General features: G+C 42.2%; 1 protein-coding gene across 2 annotated transcripts in view; it reads left to right on the forward strand.

Moving 5' to 3' along the window:
* Positions 1-19698, forward strand: part of CFAP61 (cilia and flagella associated protein 61) — a 460443-nt gene that overhangs the window by 350276 nt on the left and 90469 nt on the right. For both annotated transcript variants that reach the window (XM_077486014.1, XM_077486015.1), the window contains exon 25: positions 1284-1489. In XM_077486014.1, coding sequence (XP_077342140.1) covers positions 1284-1489 — 206 coding nt within the window. The remainder of the gene's footprint in view (positions 1-1283; positions 1490-19698) is intronic.

The raw sequence follows: 19698 nt of genomic DNA on the forward strand, positions 1-19698 counted from the left end.
ACGAGACTAAAATTGAACTTTTTGGCCACCAAAGAAAGCGCTATGTCTGGCGCAAACCCAACACATCACATCACTCAAAGAAAACCATTCCCACAGTGAAACATGGTGGTGGCAGCTTCATGTTGTGGGGATGTTTTTCAGCAGTCCGGACTGGGAAACTGGTCATAGTTGAGGGAAAGATGGATGGTGCTAAATACAGGGATATTCTTGAGCAAAACCTGTACCACTCTGTGTGTGATTTGAGGCTAGGACGGAGGTTCACCTTCCAGCAGGACAATGACCCCAAACACACTGCTAAAGCAACACTTGAGTGGTTTAAGGGGAAACATATAAATGTGTTAGAATGGCCTAGTCAAGCCAGACCTCAATCCAATAGAGAATCTGTGGTCAGACTTAAAGATTGCTGTTTACAAGCGCAAAGAATCCAACTTGAGGGAGCTGGAACAGTTTTGCAAGGAGAAATGGGCAAAAATCCCAGTGGTAAGATGTGGAAAGCTTATAGAGACTTATCCAAAGCGACTTGGAGCTGTGATAGGTGGCTCTACAAAGTATAGACTTTAGTGGGGTGAATAGTTATGCACATTGACTTTTTATGTTATTTTGTCCTATTTGTTGTTTGCTTCACAATAATAATAATGATAATAAAACATCTTCAAAGTTGTGGACATGTTCTGTAAATTAAATGATGCAAATCCTCAAACAATCCATGTTAATTCCAGGTTGTGAGGCAACAAAACACGAAAAATGCCAAGGGGGTGAATAATTTTGCAAGACACTGTATATACAGTTTATCTATATATACAGTGTATCTATATAGAGCGATAAAGATATATCTCAAGGTCAAGCAGGGAGGTCTAGAATAGACACTGAAGAATCTTTAGTGAAATTTGATGTTTTTGATGTTATTTCCACTTAAAATATAACTAATTTTGGCAAAAACAATAAAAAAAAGTACTCACAATATGGTATGCAGAACTCTGGTGCACTACAGATAAAATCATGTACACTTCCCCCTTAAGAATAAGGCTCAGGAAAAATGCTCTGGGCAAAAACTCTTTTTCTTTTGGATCCAATATGATGAAGTTATTAGCTCCACCCTAAAATGTTGCATCACACACGTGACTTCCTCAGAGGGTATTCTCCTTGCCCTGAGGTTATCTGCTGAACACATAGGATACAAACATGCATGTCTATATGATCTTACTTGCATCTCAAATCTGTATTGTATATAACGTTGAAACGTATATAATTTATTACCAATGCATGCTATGACTTTTTTTTAGGGACAAGAAATAGTAACAGGAAAGGCAGCAAATGGTGATTACTTCCGGCTACACATCAATCAATACAATATGGTAGAAACCATAACGTGTCTGTCTTTGAAACCTTTTCCTGCATCCAACATTATATGCTTGTATGGACATCATGAACAACTGCTGAACAATCTGTGTTCTAGATTTCAAGAAGGACTCATCAAAGACCTCTACAGGTAAGGCATTTAAATGGTAATACGTAAACATATTTACCGTACAGACATGTGCAGAGTAAAATATATTGTTTCTGAATTTAGTTTTCGTCCGAAAAATTTATTTATTTAGTTACTCCCGAAATTCGTTTTTATTTATTTCATTTTTCGTTCAAAAATTGCATTCGTCCGAAAATCCACATGAATTCCGGTCGAATCTGTCTTTGAAGGCTTATGGTGTCTGTCGAATGTATAAAGAAGATTCGACGGAGCTAGTATATAGCATACTTCGTGTGAACTTTAGAATCCTATTAAAGTCTATGGGACTCCAATGTTCAAAATCTAAAGTACTAATTTTAAAGGATAATATGCAAGTTACTGTCCTAAAAAGTGTTTGGGAACCGGGTCCTGCCCCAGGGGACATGTATCAATGGAAAAAAAGGTTCTAAAAACGGCCGTTTTTTCGGGAGCAGTGATTTTAATAATGATTAAAGTGAAACAATAAAAGTGTAATATTCCTTTAAATTTCGTAGGGGGGGGGGGTGTCTATAGTATGCCTGTGAACGGGCGCATGTTTCTGGTGCTTAGAACTGTCCCTGCACAAAGTGTCATTTATGCAGGAAAAAAAGTCCTTTAAAATCACTCGCAGCTATTATGAATTGTCGGCTCTGTAATACAGAGAGCACTCATTGAAAGTCATTGATAAAAAAATAAATAAATAAATAAAGCATGGGGGTCCCCCAAATTCAATTACCAGGCCCTTCAGGTCTGGTATGGATATTAAGGGGAACCCTGCATTAAATAAAAAAAAATTGACGTGGGATTCCCCCTAAATATCCATACCAGACCCTTCAGGTCTGGTATGGATATTAAGGGGAACCCCGCGTCAAATTTAAAAAAAAATTGACGTGGGGGTCCCCCTAAAAATCCATACCAGACCCTTTATCCGAGCACGCAACCTGGCAGGCCGCAGGAAAAGAGGGGGGACGAGAGAACGGCCCCCCTCCCTCCTGAACCGTACCAGGCCACATGCCCTCAACATTGGGAGGATGCTTTGGGGTCTGTGACCCCTCAAAGCACCTTGTCCCCATGTTGATGTGGAGAAGGGCCTCATCCCCACAGCCGTGGCCGGTGGTTGTGGGGGTCTGCGGGTGGGGGGCTTATCAGAATCTGGAAGCCCCCTTTAACAAGGGGACCCCCAGATCCTGGCCCCCCCTGTTTGAAAGATGAGATTCAGATGATCCATCGCTGGACCCCGGAGTGATGATCGTCCGTTGCTGGATAGCAAGAGTGGATTACGACCGCTGGAATCTTTTTTTTATTTTATTTTATTTCTAATAAAGGAATTTTTCAAAAGTGTGTTTGTCTTATTTAACTATTTTTTACACTTTCTTTGTGAAATGGTAGGGGTACTTTTGTACCCCCTTACCATTTCAAACGGGGGGGGGCGGGATCTGGGGGTCCCCTTGTTAAAGGGGGCTTCCAGATTCTGATAAGCCCCCCACCCGTAGACCCCCACAACCACTGGCTACGGTTGTGGGGATGAGGCACTTGTCCTCATCAACATGGGAACAAGGTGCTTTGAGGGGTCACAGACCCCCAAAGCATCCTCCCAATGTTGAGGGCATGTGGCCTGGTACGGTTCAGGAGGGTCACATCTCCTATTCTATATCGAACTGTTGTAACAACTAAAACTAAAATAAAGCATTTATTTATGTCGGATGTTTCGTTTTTCGGATTCTGTGCTTTCGTTATCATTTGTCAAAACGAAAACAAAAATAGCTGAAATTCGGACGAAAATGCATTTGGACGAAAACGAATGCACATGTCTAGAATTCACACAGCTGCTATACAAATACTGTCCATTGTATTGGAGGCTCCTTTGTTTTTCTATGGATGAGTCCTTAAAATGGTTATATATAAACATACAGTATATACTCTAAGAAGCATATACATAAGATTGCAAGCACCTTTACCTTACATATTCCAGACAGCAGAGTCAGACTCAAGGGTTCGTTTAATTTTTATAGAAGATCTAAAAGCAAAACATTCTTTTTTAAATTTTGGATAGCATACGTGAGAGTTATAATGCCTGCCATTTTTTTTTTCTTTTTTGGTCATCTGTATCTCATTGGGGAGATTTACCTTCACTTTCTGTCCTAAAGCCAAAACAGGTTGTGTTAAGTAATCCTTCCAATGGGAATCCCTTATTGTTCCCAAAGTGACCAGAACTAGTGTCTCCATGGAGAGATTTACCCTCTATTCCTGTTCTGGTGACAATCCAAGATTTGGGATTGTTTTCCCTTTCACACTAACGGCGATAACCGTTACCAGGACAAATGGAGAGGATAATTATCAACAAAGACAGCAATAAAAAGAGACAGGGGTTCTAATCCCTCCCCAATATATCCAAGACTAAAAATTGTTTTTACCTTTAGTTATACTTTAATTCAAACAAAACTTTTTAACTTTGTTTTAAGGTGTTTATTTTATTTTTTGTAATGACTATATGGATACAACTGCAGACACAGTAATGCCCTTTAAACACGGTTGGACATTCTGACTGATTTTTTTCGACGAATTTTGGCCCAAACTGGTCTTGCATACACACGGTCGCACAAAGTTGTCGGAAAATCCGATCGTACAGAACGCGGTGACATAGAACACGTACGACAGGACTATAAACGGGCAGTAGACAATAGCTTTTGTCTCGTGAATTATTCTATAGCATGCGTGGCACTTTGTCCGTCGGAATTGTCTACACACGATCGGAATTTAAATGATCGGATTTTGTTGTCAGAAAATGTTAGATCCTGCTCTCAAACTTTGTGTGTTGGATAATTCCAACAGAAAAAGTCAGATGGAGCCCACACAGGATCAGATTTTCCGACAACAAGATCCGATCACACATTTTCTGTTGGAAAGTCCGACCGTGTGTACAGGGCATAACAGTTGTGTAGAGGTTACATGGCGCCTGAAGGTAAAAGTAAAGTCATTGCACTAACATTCATACACCCACACTGCTTTTTCCCTTTAGCAAACAGCAAGGTATACATTTTAACTTTGTACTAGAATGAAAGGCTGATATATATCTATGAATGCTCCCTTAAGAACTACAATAATAATCATGATGGTAAAGAATCAGACAAATGGACTGTACAGGTGTCCACCCAGGGTTGCCATATCTTCTATATTTTTTGGGGACAGGCCCTACTTATATAGAATATTTTATATTTTAGAAGTGCTGAAGTCACTGATAAATTTGTGAATAAGGGGGAGCAGCATTTTTCCAATTGAGAAGAATGAGTCTTGGCTTGAAAGAGAATGAGTCTAAACATAGTGTGAATATAAATAGAAGGAACAAAGTCATTGAGATCCTCAGGGGTCTTTGGGTCCTGAAGACCCAAATGGGATTCCTGTAAACTTAACAACGATTTGTGAACAAGTCCAAAATGTGTCCCATATGAAATAACGTGGATGGTGTATAATGAAGATGATGAATGAATTTGAACTATGTGTACTTGTTCACACTACTGATATCAGAAAGTCAGGTACCAGTAACTTTGTCCCATCCATCCTCCATAAGATCAGGTATACACTGGAGCCATTTTTGCATCTAGGAGCAGAAAATAAAATGTTTTCGTAGAGTTTTTATTGGGGCATTTTTCCAGCAGAAAAAAAACACTAAACGCTACAAAAACACTCTTAACAGCTTTATTTGAGTGTTTTTTTTTTTCTTCATGTACTGTAAAAATGCTAATAAAATGCTAACGCTCCTAAAAGCTTTTAAAAATGACTAAAACGGTACTGCAAGCTGGCATTTTTCACCAAGCATTTTTTTCTAGCTTATAAAAAAAGCTAGTGTGCATGGAGCCTTAACCACCTACGGACCGCCTGCCATCGTTTTACGTTGCTACTTTGAAAAGGGATGTCGTTATTATGGCAGCAACCCTAGTTTCCTCTTCTTCAGGGAGTGGTCCGCTTTCGGATAAAAGTGGTCTCTGCGACGGATTCACTGTAAGACTGTCATAAGGGGAAGGGGGCGAGAGAAAGGTTGGGACTTTATAAGTTTATATGAAGCATGTTGTTGTCCCAAGGGACAATACTATTGATAGTTGGTTGCCCCTTGAGACGTCATGCTTCATATAAAGTCCCAACCTTTCCCTCACCCCCTTCCCCTTATGACAGTCTCAATAGACAGGGATGGAGCTATATGACCTAAATGGTCTTTACCTCATATAAAGTCCCAAACAGATACCTCTTAGGATTCACTGTAAGATCCCTTTTCTCAGCAGTTGCCTAGCTCCCCCCTTCCGCCACGCTCCAGTGCCCTTCTGCGGCTTACAGGAGCAGTCAGTAGCGGCGGAGGGGATCAGATCCTTCTTCCTCTTGGGCATGGAGACGAGTGAGGGGAAGATGTCCCCCATCCATCTCCATACCACTGCAGGGCGGAAGCGACGTCAAAACGTCACTTCCACCCATAGCTCGGACGCATGGCTTAGGGGGACGCTGTCCCTGCGCCCCGTATGGACCAGTCGCCATTGCCTAGACTGTACTATATTCTGAGAGACTGTACTATATTCTGAGAGACTGTACTATATTCTGAGAGACTGTACTATATTCTGAGCTATGCTGCATTTAAGCTAGTGACTAGCCATAATAATCTACTCTGCTGCCTCCTGCCTGTGTTTCTACCGTGCACACAATTTCTGCTACTATGAAGCATTTCTCTAGACAAATTGATTTGTTGTTTGTGCCTAAATGAAAGTGGAAATTATTTTTGGGGAAAAAAAGTTGTGCTTTAAAGTATTTTCCTTTCTATTCTGCTCTGAATGCATCATGGCTAAAAGCATATAAAATACAGCAAAGAAGAGCAAGAGCGGCTCTCAGCATTCGAAAACATGTTCATTCCAGAGCACTTGAGAACTAAAGCCGCCCAAGAGTACATTAACTGTGTATATAATTAAGCTACATAATCATTTACTCTGCATGTACAGTATACGAGTAAAAAATGACCCTAAGCCACCATCTCTACTAAACGTGGAAAGGATACAGTTGATTTTGTGGTAGAAATAAGCATTGAGAACTAAAGCAGAACTCCAGGCAGTCAGTCTTGTGATTTACACTGTATGGCCAGGCAGTGTAAATATTTCAGTTTTGCTGCTATCTACCTACCCCTGTCATCCTCATCCTCATGTCCATCACACCTGGAACTCCACTGCAATCTTGCTAACACCTTACCCCCTGTCATCCATGCTGCCTGACAACACCCTATCGAAGGGACATAACACACAGCCTCCTCCCACCTGGCACCCCACTGCAATCTTGCTAACAAACACCCTACCCCACTACACCCTTGCTAACAGCTTACTCCTTATCATCCTCATCACACCTGGTATCCCACTGCAACCTTGATAACACACCACCCCCTGTCATCCTCACCCTCCTCATACCTGGCACCCCACTGCAACCTTGCTAACAACCTACCCTCATCATCCTCATCACACCTGGCACCCCAATGCCACCTTGCTAACACCCTACTCACTGTTGTCCTTATCCTCATCACAATAAGAAGCAGCTGCACCTTACGTGGGCTCCAAGTAAAGTTTATTGGAATATGAAAATATCCAAAATGACATCAGAGGACACCAGCAATGGTCAAGGTAGACGCGTTTCACACAACAGAAATGTGCTTAATCATGTGCATAATGATTAAGCACTTTTCTTTTGTGTGAAACGCGTCTACCTTGACCACTGCTGTTGTCCTCTGGTGTCATTTTGGATATTTTCATATTCCAATAAACTTTACTTGGAGCCCACGTGAGGTGCAGCCATTTTTTATTTTGACAATTTACCATGGAGGTGAACTGGGGCTAGCATTCAGGTGTGTTCCGGTGCAAAGCAGCTTAATCCAATGTTGAGAGGACAAGGGTCTCTTCCCCACAAATGTGTTGTGGCAGGTAAGGTGGACTGGGGCTTATTGAACAATAAAGATGCCACCCCTGGTGAATGATTACAGTGTTACTAAACCCACAACAGTAAAATCAGTCTTTATATGCAGTAAAGCACACTGTGGAACCTCTGCATTGTGTAAAAAGGCTGTTTGATCCTGTCTTTTCTGATCCTCCCCTTCTTCCACAGACTTCAAAAAATAACCTGATATTTACAGAGTCTATGGAGTGTTCAGTTTGGTGTGTATTGCTAGAGATTTTTTTTTTGGGAGGGTGCATGCGATCAGCACGGGGCCAATTAGCACTGTCCAGACACGTCCAGACACAGGGTCAGGGGTCTTGAAGCCTGACAGGACAATCGTGCGAAAAAGGAAAACTCTTCCTACAATCTATCTGCACACACTGGTACAAGTCACAAGATTGCTCTAATTGCTATATACAGCTGATGAATAAAGATATTAATCAGTTTATATTTACTAAAACTATTGCATTTCCGTGTACTGTGGGAGACCAGATATAGTGAATGCAGGTATAAACAGAAAAGATATTCTGCTGCGCTAGTGCGGAGTGCCTTAGTTTGGGTGTTAGTAATTCTTGATGGTATATGCGTAAAGTGATCATGCATGCCCGCTGCCTAGGCCGATTAGGGGAAGTCCAAAATGCTATATAAAAAAGGAAAAGGAAGGCGTGTGGCCTGATGCATGAATCGTTAAAGGAGTTTATTCAAGACACTTCTTGAATGCAAAGAGATTTATTGTCTCTTAACCACTTGCCTACCAGGCACTAACGCCGCCTTCCTGCCCAAGCCATTTTCAGCTTTCAGCACTGTCGCACTTTGAATGACAATTGCACGGTCGTGCTACACTGTACCCAAAAAATATTATAATTTTCTTCACACACATAGAGCTTTCTTTTGGTGGTATTTAATCACTGCTGGGTTTTTTATTTTTTACAAATTAAATTTTGGGGAAAAAGTTTTTTTACTATTTTTTGTCAGTAAATAAAGTAATTTTCTGCCTTCGCTGATGTGCACTGATGAGGTGGCACCGATGGGCACGATAGCCTGAACTGTTGGGCATTGATGAGGTGGTACTTATGGGCACAGATGAGGTGGCACGTATGGGCACTGATGAGGTGGCATTGATGAGGAGGCACTAATATGCCGCACTTGTGGGCACTGATGAGCACTGTTACGTGGCACTGGTGGGCACTGGTAGGGGGCAGTTGCAGGCACTGATAGGTAGCACTGGTGGGCATGGATAGGTGGCATAGATAGGCAGTACAGATGGCCACTGATGGGCATTGATGGGTGGCACTGATGGGCAGACAGCAGTGATGGGCAGCACTGATAGGTGGCATTGATTGCCAGCACTGACTGGCATGGCTAATGGGCACTGATTTTTGGCACTTGTGGGCAGTGGTCGGCACTGATTGCTGCCACTGGTGGGCACTGTATGCTGGCTGTATTTTACACTTTATTTCTTTATTGTAATCAGGGTACTGATGATCAGTGCTCTGATTACATCCTTAGATGTCCCCCTGTGAGGAGATGCTGCTGATCAGCTCTCCTCTCCTCACTGTCAGTGTGAGGTGAGGAGAGCCGATTACCAGCATCTCTGTGTTTACATGTGACCAGCTGTGATTGGACACAGCCAATAACATGGTTAAAGAGCTGCAGAAGCGGGTCTTTACATAGATCGGGGTCGCTCCATGTCCTAGCAACATGGCACGGCCGCGATCGCCGCGCTGCATTGCCCTGCCATCATTTGACAGGGCACAGACGGCAAGCCATTAAACAGAACAAGGTTGCAATGAACGTTTTCACTTCCTCCACAATCTCCTCTTTCGATCTTCACTCAACTGAGCTCCCAGTCTATCACTTAGACCCACTGATCCACTGAGTATCTTCCTCAAGCATCACCCATTCCCCGCTAGGTCCCTAACTTAGCATGCCTCCTCCACTCCTCCCAAAGACTCATTCACTCAAGCTGAGGAGGAGATAACACAGCAGCATGAGAGTGTTTGTATCCAGCAATGCTGTACATGACTGACTGAGCACATTGTCACTGCATACAGCCCTAACCTGCCACTATTTCACCCTATACTTTCCAAACCAAGCACTATATCACCTATACTACCCACATCTACTCACTATACTGCATTGCACTACCCACATCTGCCATGATAGCTCCCTATACTACCCACATCTACAACTGTACTGCCCTATACTACCCACATCTGCCACTATACCTCCCTATACTACCCACCTCTACCACTATACTGCCCTACACTACCAACATCTACCACTATACCTCCCTATACTACCCACATCTGCCACTATACTGCCCTATACTACCCACATCTGTCACTATACCTCCCTATACTACCCACATCTACCACTATACTGCCCTATACAACCCACATCTGCCACTATACCTCCCTATACTACCCATATCTACCACTATACTGCCCTATATTACTCACATCTACCACTATACTGCCCTACACTACCAACATTTACCACTATACTTCCCTATACTACCCACATCTACCACCATACTGCCCTATACTACCCACATCTACCATTATACTGCCCTATACTACCCACATCTACCACTATACTGCCCTATACTACCCACATCTGCCACTATATCTTCCTATACTACCCACATCTACCACTTTACTGCCCTATACTACTCACATCTACCACTATACTGACCTACACTACCCACATCTACCACTATACTGCCCTATACTACCAACATTTACCACTGTACCTCCCTATACTACCCACATCTACCACTATACCTCCCTATACTACCCACGACTAGCACTATACCTCCCTATACTACCCACATCTACCACTATACACTATACCAGCTATACTACCCACATCTGCCACTATACTGCCCTACACTACCCACATCTACCACTATACCTCCCTATACTACCCACATCTACCACTATACCTCCTATACTACCCACATCTACCACTATACTGCCATATACTACCCACATCTACCACTATATCTCCCTATACTACCCACATCTACCTCTATACTGACCTATACTACCCATATCTACCACTATACTGTCCTATACTACCCAAATCTACCACTATACTACCCACATCTGCCACTATACTGCCCTATACTACCCACATCTGCCACTATACCTCCCTGTACTACCCATATCTACCACTATACTACCCACATCTACCACTATACCTCCCTGTACTACCCACATCCATCACTATACTGCCCTATTCTACCCACATCTGCCACTATACCTCCCTATACTACCCACATCTACCACTATACTGCCCTACACTACCCACATCTACCACTATACTGCCCTATACTACCCATGTGACAGACTTAGCTAACATGTTAATTATATAATTGTCTTTTAAGTTGTGCTAGAGGGGAGGGGGGAGTATCCATGAGCCAGCCCTACCTCTTTATCCAACCCCTTGTGTTAAAAGTGTATAAAAAGGCTGTATTCTGTCCAACAAAGCATTCAAGAATCTACAAGCTATTTTCAGCTAGACTTGTATTCAATGCAGCTATTATAATATATCTCTCTGATGGTCAGACTGGAGGAAGCGAGATATACTGACGGAAGCATTCAAGTGAAGTGTGGGATAGGCTCCATTACAACCCACATCTACCACATGTATTACTATACTACCCACATCTGCCACTATACCTCCCTATATTACCCACATCTGCCGCTATACCACCCTATACCACCCACATCTGCCACTATACTGCCCTATACTACCCACATCTGTCACTATACTGCCCTATACTACCCACATCTGTCACTATACCACCCTATACTACTCACATCTGCCGCTATACCACCTATACTACCCAAACCCACCACAATACCACCTATACTACCCTGCCACTATACCACCCTGTACTACCCAAACTGTCCACTATACTGCCCTATACTACCGAATCCTGCCACTATACCACCTATACTACCCAAACCTGCACTTTACCACCTATACTACCCAAAGCTTCCACTATACCACCTATACTACCCTAACCTGCCACTATACTACCCAAACCTTCCACTATACCACCTGTACTACCCAAACCTTCCACTATACTACCAAAACCTGCCACTATACCACCCTATACTACTAAACCCGACATTATACATTGCTACACCCTATACTGTACCCTGCTGACTTCCCCTTTACTGTGTCCTCCAACCCCCCTGTACTGTGCCCTCCTGCCTCCCCCCCCCCATACTGTGTACAGTCATACATAAATACAGCCCACTGATAGGCTAGGAGAGGCATTTATGACAGGGGGGCAAGTGTGTACAGGGAGGGGGCGTTTCAAAAAGGAGTGGGAGCAGTGTATACAGGGAACAAATGTGAGCGTATACAGAGGGTAAGTGTATATGGGGGGGGGGGGGGGGGGCAGTGTGTAGAGAAGATGGAACAGTGTGTATAGGAGTGAATTTAATTTGGGATAATTCCCTGGTTGTGTGAATTTTTTGTTTCTAATCTGACTCAAAAGCCACACTCAATATGTAGCATAATTTATCCGCACCCACTCTTTGCCACCACGCACATAGCGCGCCACAGGTCACTATCTCCCTGGTAGGGTCTCTAGTGCATTACTTTGCCCAGGGGCCCATGATGTTATTAAGATGGTCCTGCCAGCCCCGCTGTTTGACTGATCACAGCACTACTCTGAACTCAGTGTAATTCTCACGGTACGCTGCTCGAATTCAGCAGGCCTTTAGATGTTGACCTTTTGTTGTCTACAGAAAACATGTTGCTTGCATTTTCTGTCATTTTTTTATAGTAAACAGAAGAAATAAGATCAGTTTGCAGAATTATATTCAGTCTACAAACAGGAGGACAGAGTGGGTTCATGTATGTCATATTGAAAAGTTCATGAATAAAGCCTATTAATGCTAAAAAAAGAACTGTCTCTTTAAAGTACTACAGATATTATAGCAAGCCATGTTGGCTCTAAAAAAACATTAGAAACTAAAACAGAGTCTGGAAGCTAAGTGGCATAAGGCAGGAGAAAACACTTTGAAATCATTTTATGTTTCTAAGAAATCTTTAACAAAGAGCTGAAAAAGAAAGAGGACTTTTTGTGTCTAAGTCTCGCTTTTGTGGTCACCAGTGTCATCAGCCTGAACCTCCCTAGGACAAGGATTGTAAGTGCTACTTACAAGTCAATAGATAGACGTGATAACATGCATTACCCAGCTACTCATGTGCTTGTCTCTCCTGGCAGTCAAGCACGCTGACCTTGTGGAAAGCAGTAATGCTTCAAAGCATCTTGAAACAAACACTGTCATGAGCGGCAAAAGAAAGATAAAAGGAACCACAGAGATGTTCATTTGAAATATTAATAAATAGGTGACATTGTTCTACTGTTATGCTACTCTGTAGTGCTTTTCTATATGGAGTGAATGCTTTGTGATATAGGTTTCAGCAAACATTAGCTATTATAAGATTAGAAATGACTGTGAATGGTTAGAGAAGCACTTACAAAAATTAAAAGCCGATATGGTATGTAGAACAGAGAATGATGAAAATGCCTGTTCAAAGCTAGCATATGAATTAGGAGAGGCGGAGACATATTATGTTCAGTGCAGAAATGTCATCTGCGTTTAGAATGCCACTATGTAAAGTGATGAGAGGATCGTGTTCAAATAAGTGAAAAAAAAAAAAAAAGTTCTTTATAATTGGATTTTACAGCTGCTTGCATCTTTACTTTTGAATAATCTGAAATTGGTAACAAACATAGGAATATCTGATATGGACTTCCACTATTCAGTGTATGTCAGGGGATCTTCTCCACTCCATTCCTGTCTGAGGCACAGCAGAGGTCAACAAAGAGTTATGCCGCGTACACACGACAGGACTTAAGTCCGGCAGACTTTCGACGGAGTTCTGACGGAGTTCGACGGAGTTCTGACGGACTTTTCGAATGAGCGGACTTGGCCACACACAATCACACCAAACTCCGATGGATTCGAACGTGATGACGTACGACTGGACTCGAATAAGGAAGTTCATAGCCAGTAGCCAATAGCTGCCCTAGCGTCGGTTTTAGTCCGTCGGAATAGCACACACACGAGCGAATTTTTCGGTAGGAACTGGGTCCGGCAGAGTTCTGGCGGAAAAATTTGAAGCATGTTCCATTTCTAAAGTCTGTCAGACTTTTGCGAATCAAAAGTCCGTTGCAGCCCACACACGATCGAATAGTCTGCCGGAATCATTCCGTCAGACTTTGGATGTTGAAAAGTCCACTTGTGTGTACGGGGCTTTAGACACAACATTTTGTGACCCATTGGATCGCTTGTAAAGCATGGGCCAGTGTGATTATTTTTGCACAAGACATGTTTTGAAGCCATTGTTGTTATTCTAGCATCATCTTAAAGTGTTAGTAAATCCCAAATTATTTTGTACCATTGACTCTCAAACTACTGTATTTATCGGTGTATAACACGCACAGGCGTATAACACGCACATTAATTTCAGGAAAAAAAACGTAAATTTTAAACAAGGAACTTTTAAGCAAAATAAGGGTCAGTGCCCATCTGCAGTCTCACCATTGCCGTCATTGCAGCCTGATCAATGTCCACCTGCAGCCTCATAAGTGCCATGTTTTGTGACCCATTGGATCGCTTGTTCTGGCGGAAAAATTTGAAGCATGTTCCATTTCTAAAGTCTGTCAGACTTTTGCGAATCAAAAGTCCGTTGCAGCCCACACACGATCGAATAGTCTGCCGGAATCATTCCGTCAGACTTTGGATGTTGAAAAGTCCGCTCGTGTGTACGGGGCTTTAGACACAACATTTTGTGACCCATTGGATCGCTTGTAAAGCATGGGCCAGTGTGATTATTTTTGCACAAGACATGTTTTGAAGCCATTGTTGTTATTCTAGCATCATCTTAAAGTGTTAGTAAATCCCAAATTATTTTGTGCCATTGACTCTCAAACTACTGTATTTATCGGTGTATAACACGCACAGGCGTATAACACGCACATTAATTTCAGGAAAAAAAACGTAAATTTTAAACAAGGAACTTTTAAGCAAAATAAGGGTCAGTGCCCATCTGCAGTCTCACCATTGCCGTCATTGCAGCCTGATCAATGTCCACCTGCAGCCTCATAAGTGCCATCAATGCAGCCTCATCAGTCCACATCAATGCAACCTCACCATTGCCATCAATGCAGCAGCTTTGCCATTGCCATCAATGCAGCCTGATCGATGCCCATCTGCAGCCATTTAGTGAGAATCTCCTATGATAGACAGAACAGTGGTTCAATGGTGGCCCAGGAGACGGAACTTCCTATTACAGAGGCCACCAAGTAAACAGGAGATTCTCACTGTATGTAATCTGATGGCGCTTGTCCTGCCCCCTTTCCTGTCTACTCCGAGGCAGCTAAAATTGAAGTATTGGCGTATAACACGCACGCGCTATTTGCACCCGATTTTCATGGTGAAAAAGTGAGTGTTATGCGCCAATAAAAACAGTCTATTCTTTGCCTTTGCACTTAACATTTCCATCATAACTATATTTATAGTTGGTAAGTTTGAATAAAGACACCATCCAGGTCAACCTGAGAATTCGTGTGTGTGACTACTGTTTTCCGTATCCCTGTACATTGTGTTTACAAAGAAACACATCTAAAAGTTGTTTTAACTTATCTACACTCTGCACTGATACCACCAAACCTGAAAAAACGTTCCACATCCTCTCTGTATTCTTTTTTGTCTTCAATAAAACACTTGAAAAAGAAAAAAAAGTTCCACATCCTCACTACTCTAACAGTAAAGAACCCCTTGTGCAGTTTAAGGATGAATCTTTTTTTGCCCAACTTTATGTGTGTCTTCTTTAGAAACCTAAAATTAAAATGTTTCCCCTCAATGCTAGAGTCGCCATTCAAGGATTTGTATATCGCTATCATATCCTCTCTTAAGCATCTTTCTCCATGGAGAATAAGTTTAATGTTTGTGGTCGTTTCTCATAACTGAGGTCCTCCAGCCCCCTTATTAACTTTGTTGCCCTTCTCTGGACTCTCTCCAATTCAAGCACATGCTTCCTGAAGATTGGTGACCAGAACTGATGTGGCTGAACCAGAGTTTTGTAAAATGGTAGAATATAGTTTATCTCTTGAGTAAATACCCTTCTCATGTACGCTAATTGCTTACTAGCCTTGCTTGCTGCAACTTGGCAATGCATGCTATTGCTGAGTCTGATCTTCTAGGACCCACACATCCTTTTCCATCTTAGATTCCCACTCTAGCTTATAACTGGCATTCCTTTTTTTATCTCCCTAGTGTATTAGTTTACATTTTCTTACATTGAACCCCATCTACCATATATATGTAGCTGTCCAACTCTCGAATGTAACTACGATTTCTTTTAAAGTTGCTATATCCTGTTGTAAAGTTATTGTCCTACTTAGCTTTGCATCATTTGCAAACACTGAGAATAAACTGTTTATTCCAACCTTTATATCGTTTATGAACAAGTTAAACAGAATTGGTCCCAGGACAGAGCCCTGGGGCACCCATTCACAACTTCAGACCATTCATAAAACATGGCATTAATCACTACCCTCTGGACATGCTCCTACAACCTATACAGGTACATACTGTGCCATCAATGCCAAAAGACCTTCATTTGTAGATCATTCATTTATGAGTTATGCCTTAGTGAAATCTAGATACACTGCGTCCACAGGCCTTCCTGTATGCAAATTACAGCCCACCTTCTCATAGACTGTTAAAAGTTGGTGTGGCAAGAGCAGTTCTTCATAAATCCCTGTTGGTTATTACTAATGGTACTATTTTCATCAGCAAATTCTTTGATCTGGTCCTATATTATTCCTTCCAATAGTTTACATACTATTGATATAGGCTGACTGGTCTGTTAATAGCAGGCATACATCACAGCCCTTTTTTGAATATTGGTACTACGTTTGCTTTTCACCAATTAGGTGGTACCATTCCAGTCAGTAAGCTATCCTTAAAAATTAGGAATCACGGTCTGATTATGACATAGCTAAGCTCTTTGAGGACTCTCGGGTGTAAGCCATATGGTCCTGGTGAGTATTCCCAAAAGGTTTGTCTAGTTTTTCAACTATAGTCTCTGTCAGCCACAAGGGTACATTCAATATAATATTAATATTACTTTTTTATTATACCCCTCCTTTTCATTTGCATAAACTGAGGAGAAGAATGTATTTAAAACAGTTGCCTTCCCCCTGTCACTTGTGACCAACTTCCCCTGATCATCTTTTTTAGGGCTAATATATCCTTAACTAGCCTCCTTACTATTAATATATTTGAAAAAAAAATTGGGGATTTTTTTTTACTCTCCTCAACAATGTTTCTTTTGTAATCTATTTTAGCTGCCCTGATCGCATTCTTGCATTTCTTATTTCACTCCTTTTTAGTTTTGGAAGTGACCTTTCACCCTTATAGTTATTAAAGAACTGTTTTTTTCCCAGCAATATGCCTTTTTATGTTAGTGATTAGCCACCCAGGTTTAGCTTTTGCTCTTTTATATTTGTTTCCAGGCTAAAGCACTGATGCATACCGTTGTTTAATAGGCCCTTAAAGCACTGCTACTTCTCTTCAGTGTTCTTTGTTGCAAGAAATTGATCCCATTTTGTGTCATGTAATATGGATCACAGCTTATTAGGGTTGGTTCTTTTAAAACATAGTGTTCTTCTCCTACCCTCATACATCAATTTATGCCAAATGTAATTACTCATGATCACGTTGACCTAAATTATCCTTAACTTCCACATCTGCATTCAGCTCTGTGTTATTTGTAACTAGTAGGTCCAACAAAGCATTATCTCTAGTTGGGGCTTCTGTCATTTGATTCAAGAAATTGTCCTGCATTACATTTAATAAATGTCTTCCCTTAGTTGAGTGAGCCTTTCCGTTTGCCCAATCAGTATCAGGATAAAGGAAGTCCTCTATGACTATAACATTGCCCCAGCTCCCCATCATCTCAAACTGTGAAAGTAGGTGGGTCTCCTCATCAGCCTCAATGCTAGGAGGCCTATAGTAAACACCAACCACAAAGAGTCCACCACCTCACCAGCCCCTAAAGTAATGTCATCTGCCACATTTACTATAAAATCATGCCCCTCCCCCTCTTCTACCCACCCAGTCCCTCCAATACAGGGAATTCCCAAGGACAGTCGCAAAAAGTCATGTGATCTGTCAGGTCAGTTTCTGATCTTCCCATTAAGTCAAAATCTTTCTCATGTATCAGAATTTCTAGTTCTTTCATTTTATTAACCAGACTTCTAGCATTTGTGTTTGTGCCTTTTATTTTGTACACTAATACATTCTATCCTTGCACACCTTTTCATTCCTGCTGGCCATGAAAACGTTTGCTTCTCTATCATCTGGTTTGCTCTGGTCCCTCCACTCTACATCCTAGTTTAAAAGTTGCTCTAACCTTCTGGCCATCTTCTCCCCCAACAACACCCTCACCCTTTAGGTGCAGTCCATCCCTGCTGTAGAGCCAATAGCTGACCACAAACTAAGGCCAATTCTCCATGAACCCAAAGCCTTCCTACTTATACCAGTTCCTCAGCCACTTGTTTGCCTCTTGTCATGGTCAGGGGTCAGGCTAGGGGACCAGTAGCTATAGCAATTGAGAGGCTCCCACTGACCAGTAGGCTAGGTATTCAAGCAGGTCATCCTGGAGGATAATCCGGGCTCATCCGTGGTGCAGGGTCTAAGCACTAACCGGTATTCACCAGAGCTCCTGATGGTGGAGATGGGTTTTGCTGCGTGTTAGTACCAGATCACGGTTCTCAGGATCACCCCACCAGGATGTAAGCAAGCCAGGCTCCAGTAGCAGATATAGCAGGTAGGGATCAAACAGAAGCATATTCAGTAAACAAGCCAAAGGTCGGTAACAAATGTTTGCATAATATTAAACAGAAGTGTAATCAAGGAACAAGTCAAAGGTTGGTAACAAATGTTTTCAGGTTACTATCAAGCGGAAGCGTGTTCGAGGAACAAGCGGAAAGTCATGAGTGGTAGTAAAGGGCAGAAGGAGTTACAAAAGCAAGATACTGGCTGAGAGAGCACAATATACTGGCAAGCAGGAAGTGTAAAGGCATGGCTTAAATAGAGTTGGAAGGAGCAAAGTGTTCAAGGTTCATCATAAAAAAGGTACAAGGCAAGATTGTCTATGCAGTGGTTCTCAACTCCTGTCCTCAGGACCAGCTAACAGGCCAGGTTTGCAAGATAACTGAAATACATCACAGGTGATATCATTTGCTGCTCTGATTTTAGTATTCTAGTCTGCATCTCCTCAAGGTAATACTTAAAATGTGGTCTGTTAGTGGGTCCTGCAGAAAGGCGTTGAGAACCACTGGTCTAAGGAATTGTCAAGGGAGCTGTCCAGCATCTCAGGTGACTCAGCAAAAAGAGATACTGCCACACACAGCAGAGGATGCACATTCAGACTCAGGTCCTGACACCACTCTAAGTTCCTGCTGCCTCTCTGGTGTGGCTTGAGGTACAGGCAGTATTTCTGAGAATGTTACCTTTGAGATTTTCTTTAATATAACACCTACTTTCCTGAATTAGTTTTTAATGACTCCCCATTCATCCAACTTTGTCATTTGTATAAATCTGTACCGTGACTCTTCCTTCCTAGTAAATTCCTGGTTTGTCCTATTGTGGCTCAAACAAAGTAGAGCTGTTCCCAGCCTTCTGTGCATCCCTCCATCCCATTCAGTACAGCACAGCAAACACAGAGAAAGAGGCCACACACTGATGTCACACCATGTAGTTTAATCAGACTGTTACGTCACCAGTGTTCAGCCTTGTTCTTTGTGTGTGCTGATCTGATTTTTCCATGCCATGTCCCTGGTCTTCCTTATTTTGGGCGGCAACACAATTGTAGCTGATCATCTGTCTTCTATGTTGCAACTCTCAATGCATATGTTCTGCTTCTTCCCGTTTGTGCAAGTCTTGCACTTCCCTATTTGTTCTCTGAAAGCTGGCCCATGTGAAATGTTTCATTAAAGAGGGACTTCACTGTAAAAAAAAAATATTAAAAGACAGCAGCTACAAACACTGCCGCTGCTGACTTTTAATAAATGGACACTCACCTGTCCCAGGATCCAGCAATGTCGGCAGCCGAGGCCGATTGATCGCTCGGCTCTCGGCTGCTACCGCCGCCATTCTAGGTGAGGGAATCAGGAAGTGAAGCATTGCGGCTTCACTTCCCGGTTCCCTACTGTG

Source organism: Lithobates pipiens, unplaced genomic scaffold (genome assembly GCF_037356315.1).
Source record: "Lithobates pipiens isolate NorthernLeopardFrog02 unplaced genomic scaffold, aLitPip1_a1.2 Scaffold_18, whole genome shotgun sequence".
Taxonomy (NCBI): Eukaryota; Metazoa; Chordata; class Amphibia; order Anura; family Ranidae; genus Lithobates; species Lithobates pipiens.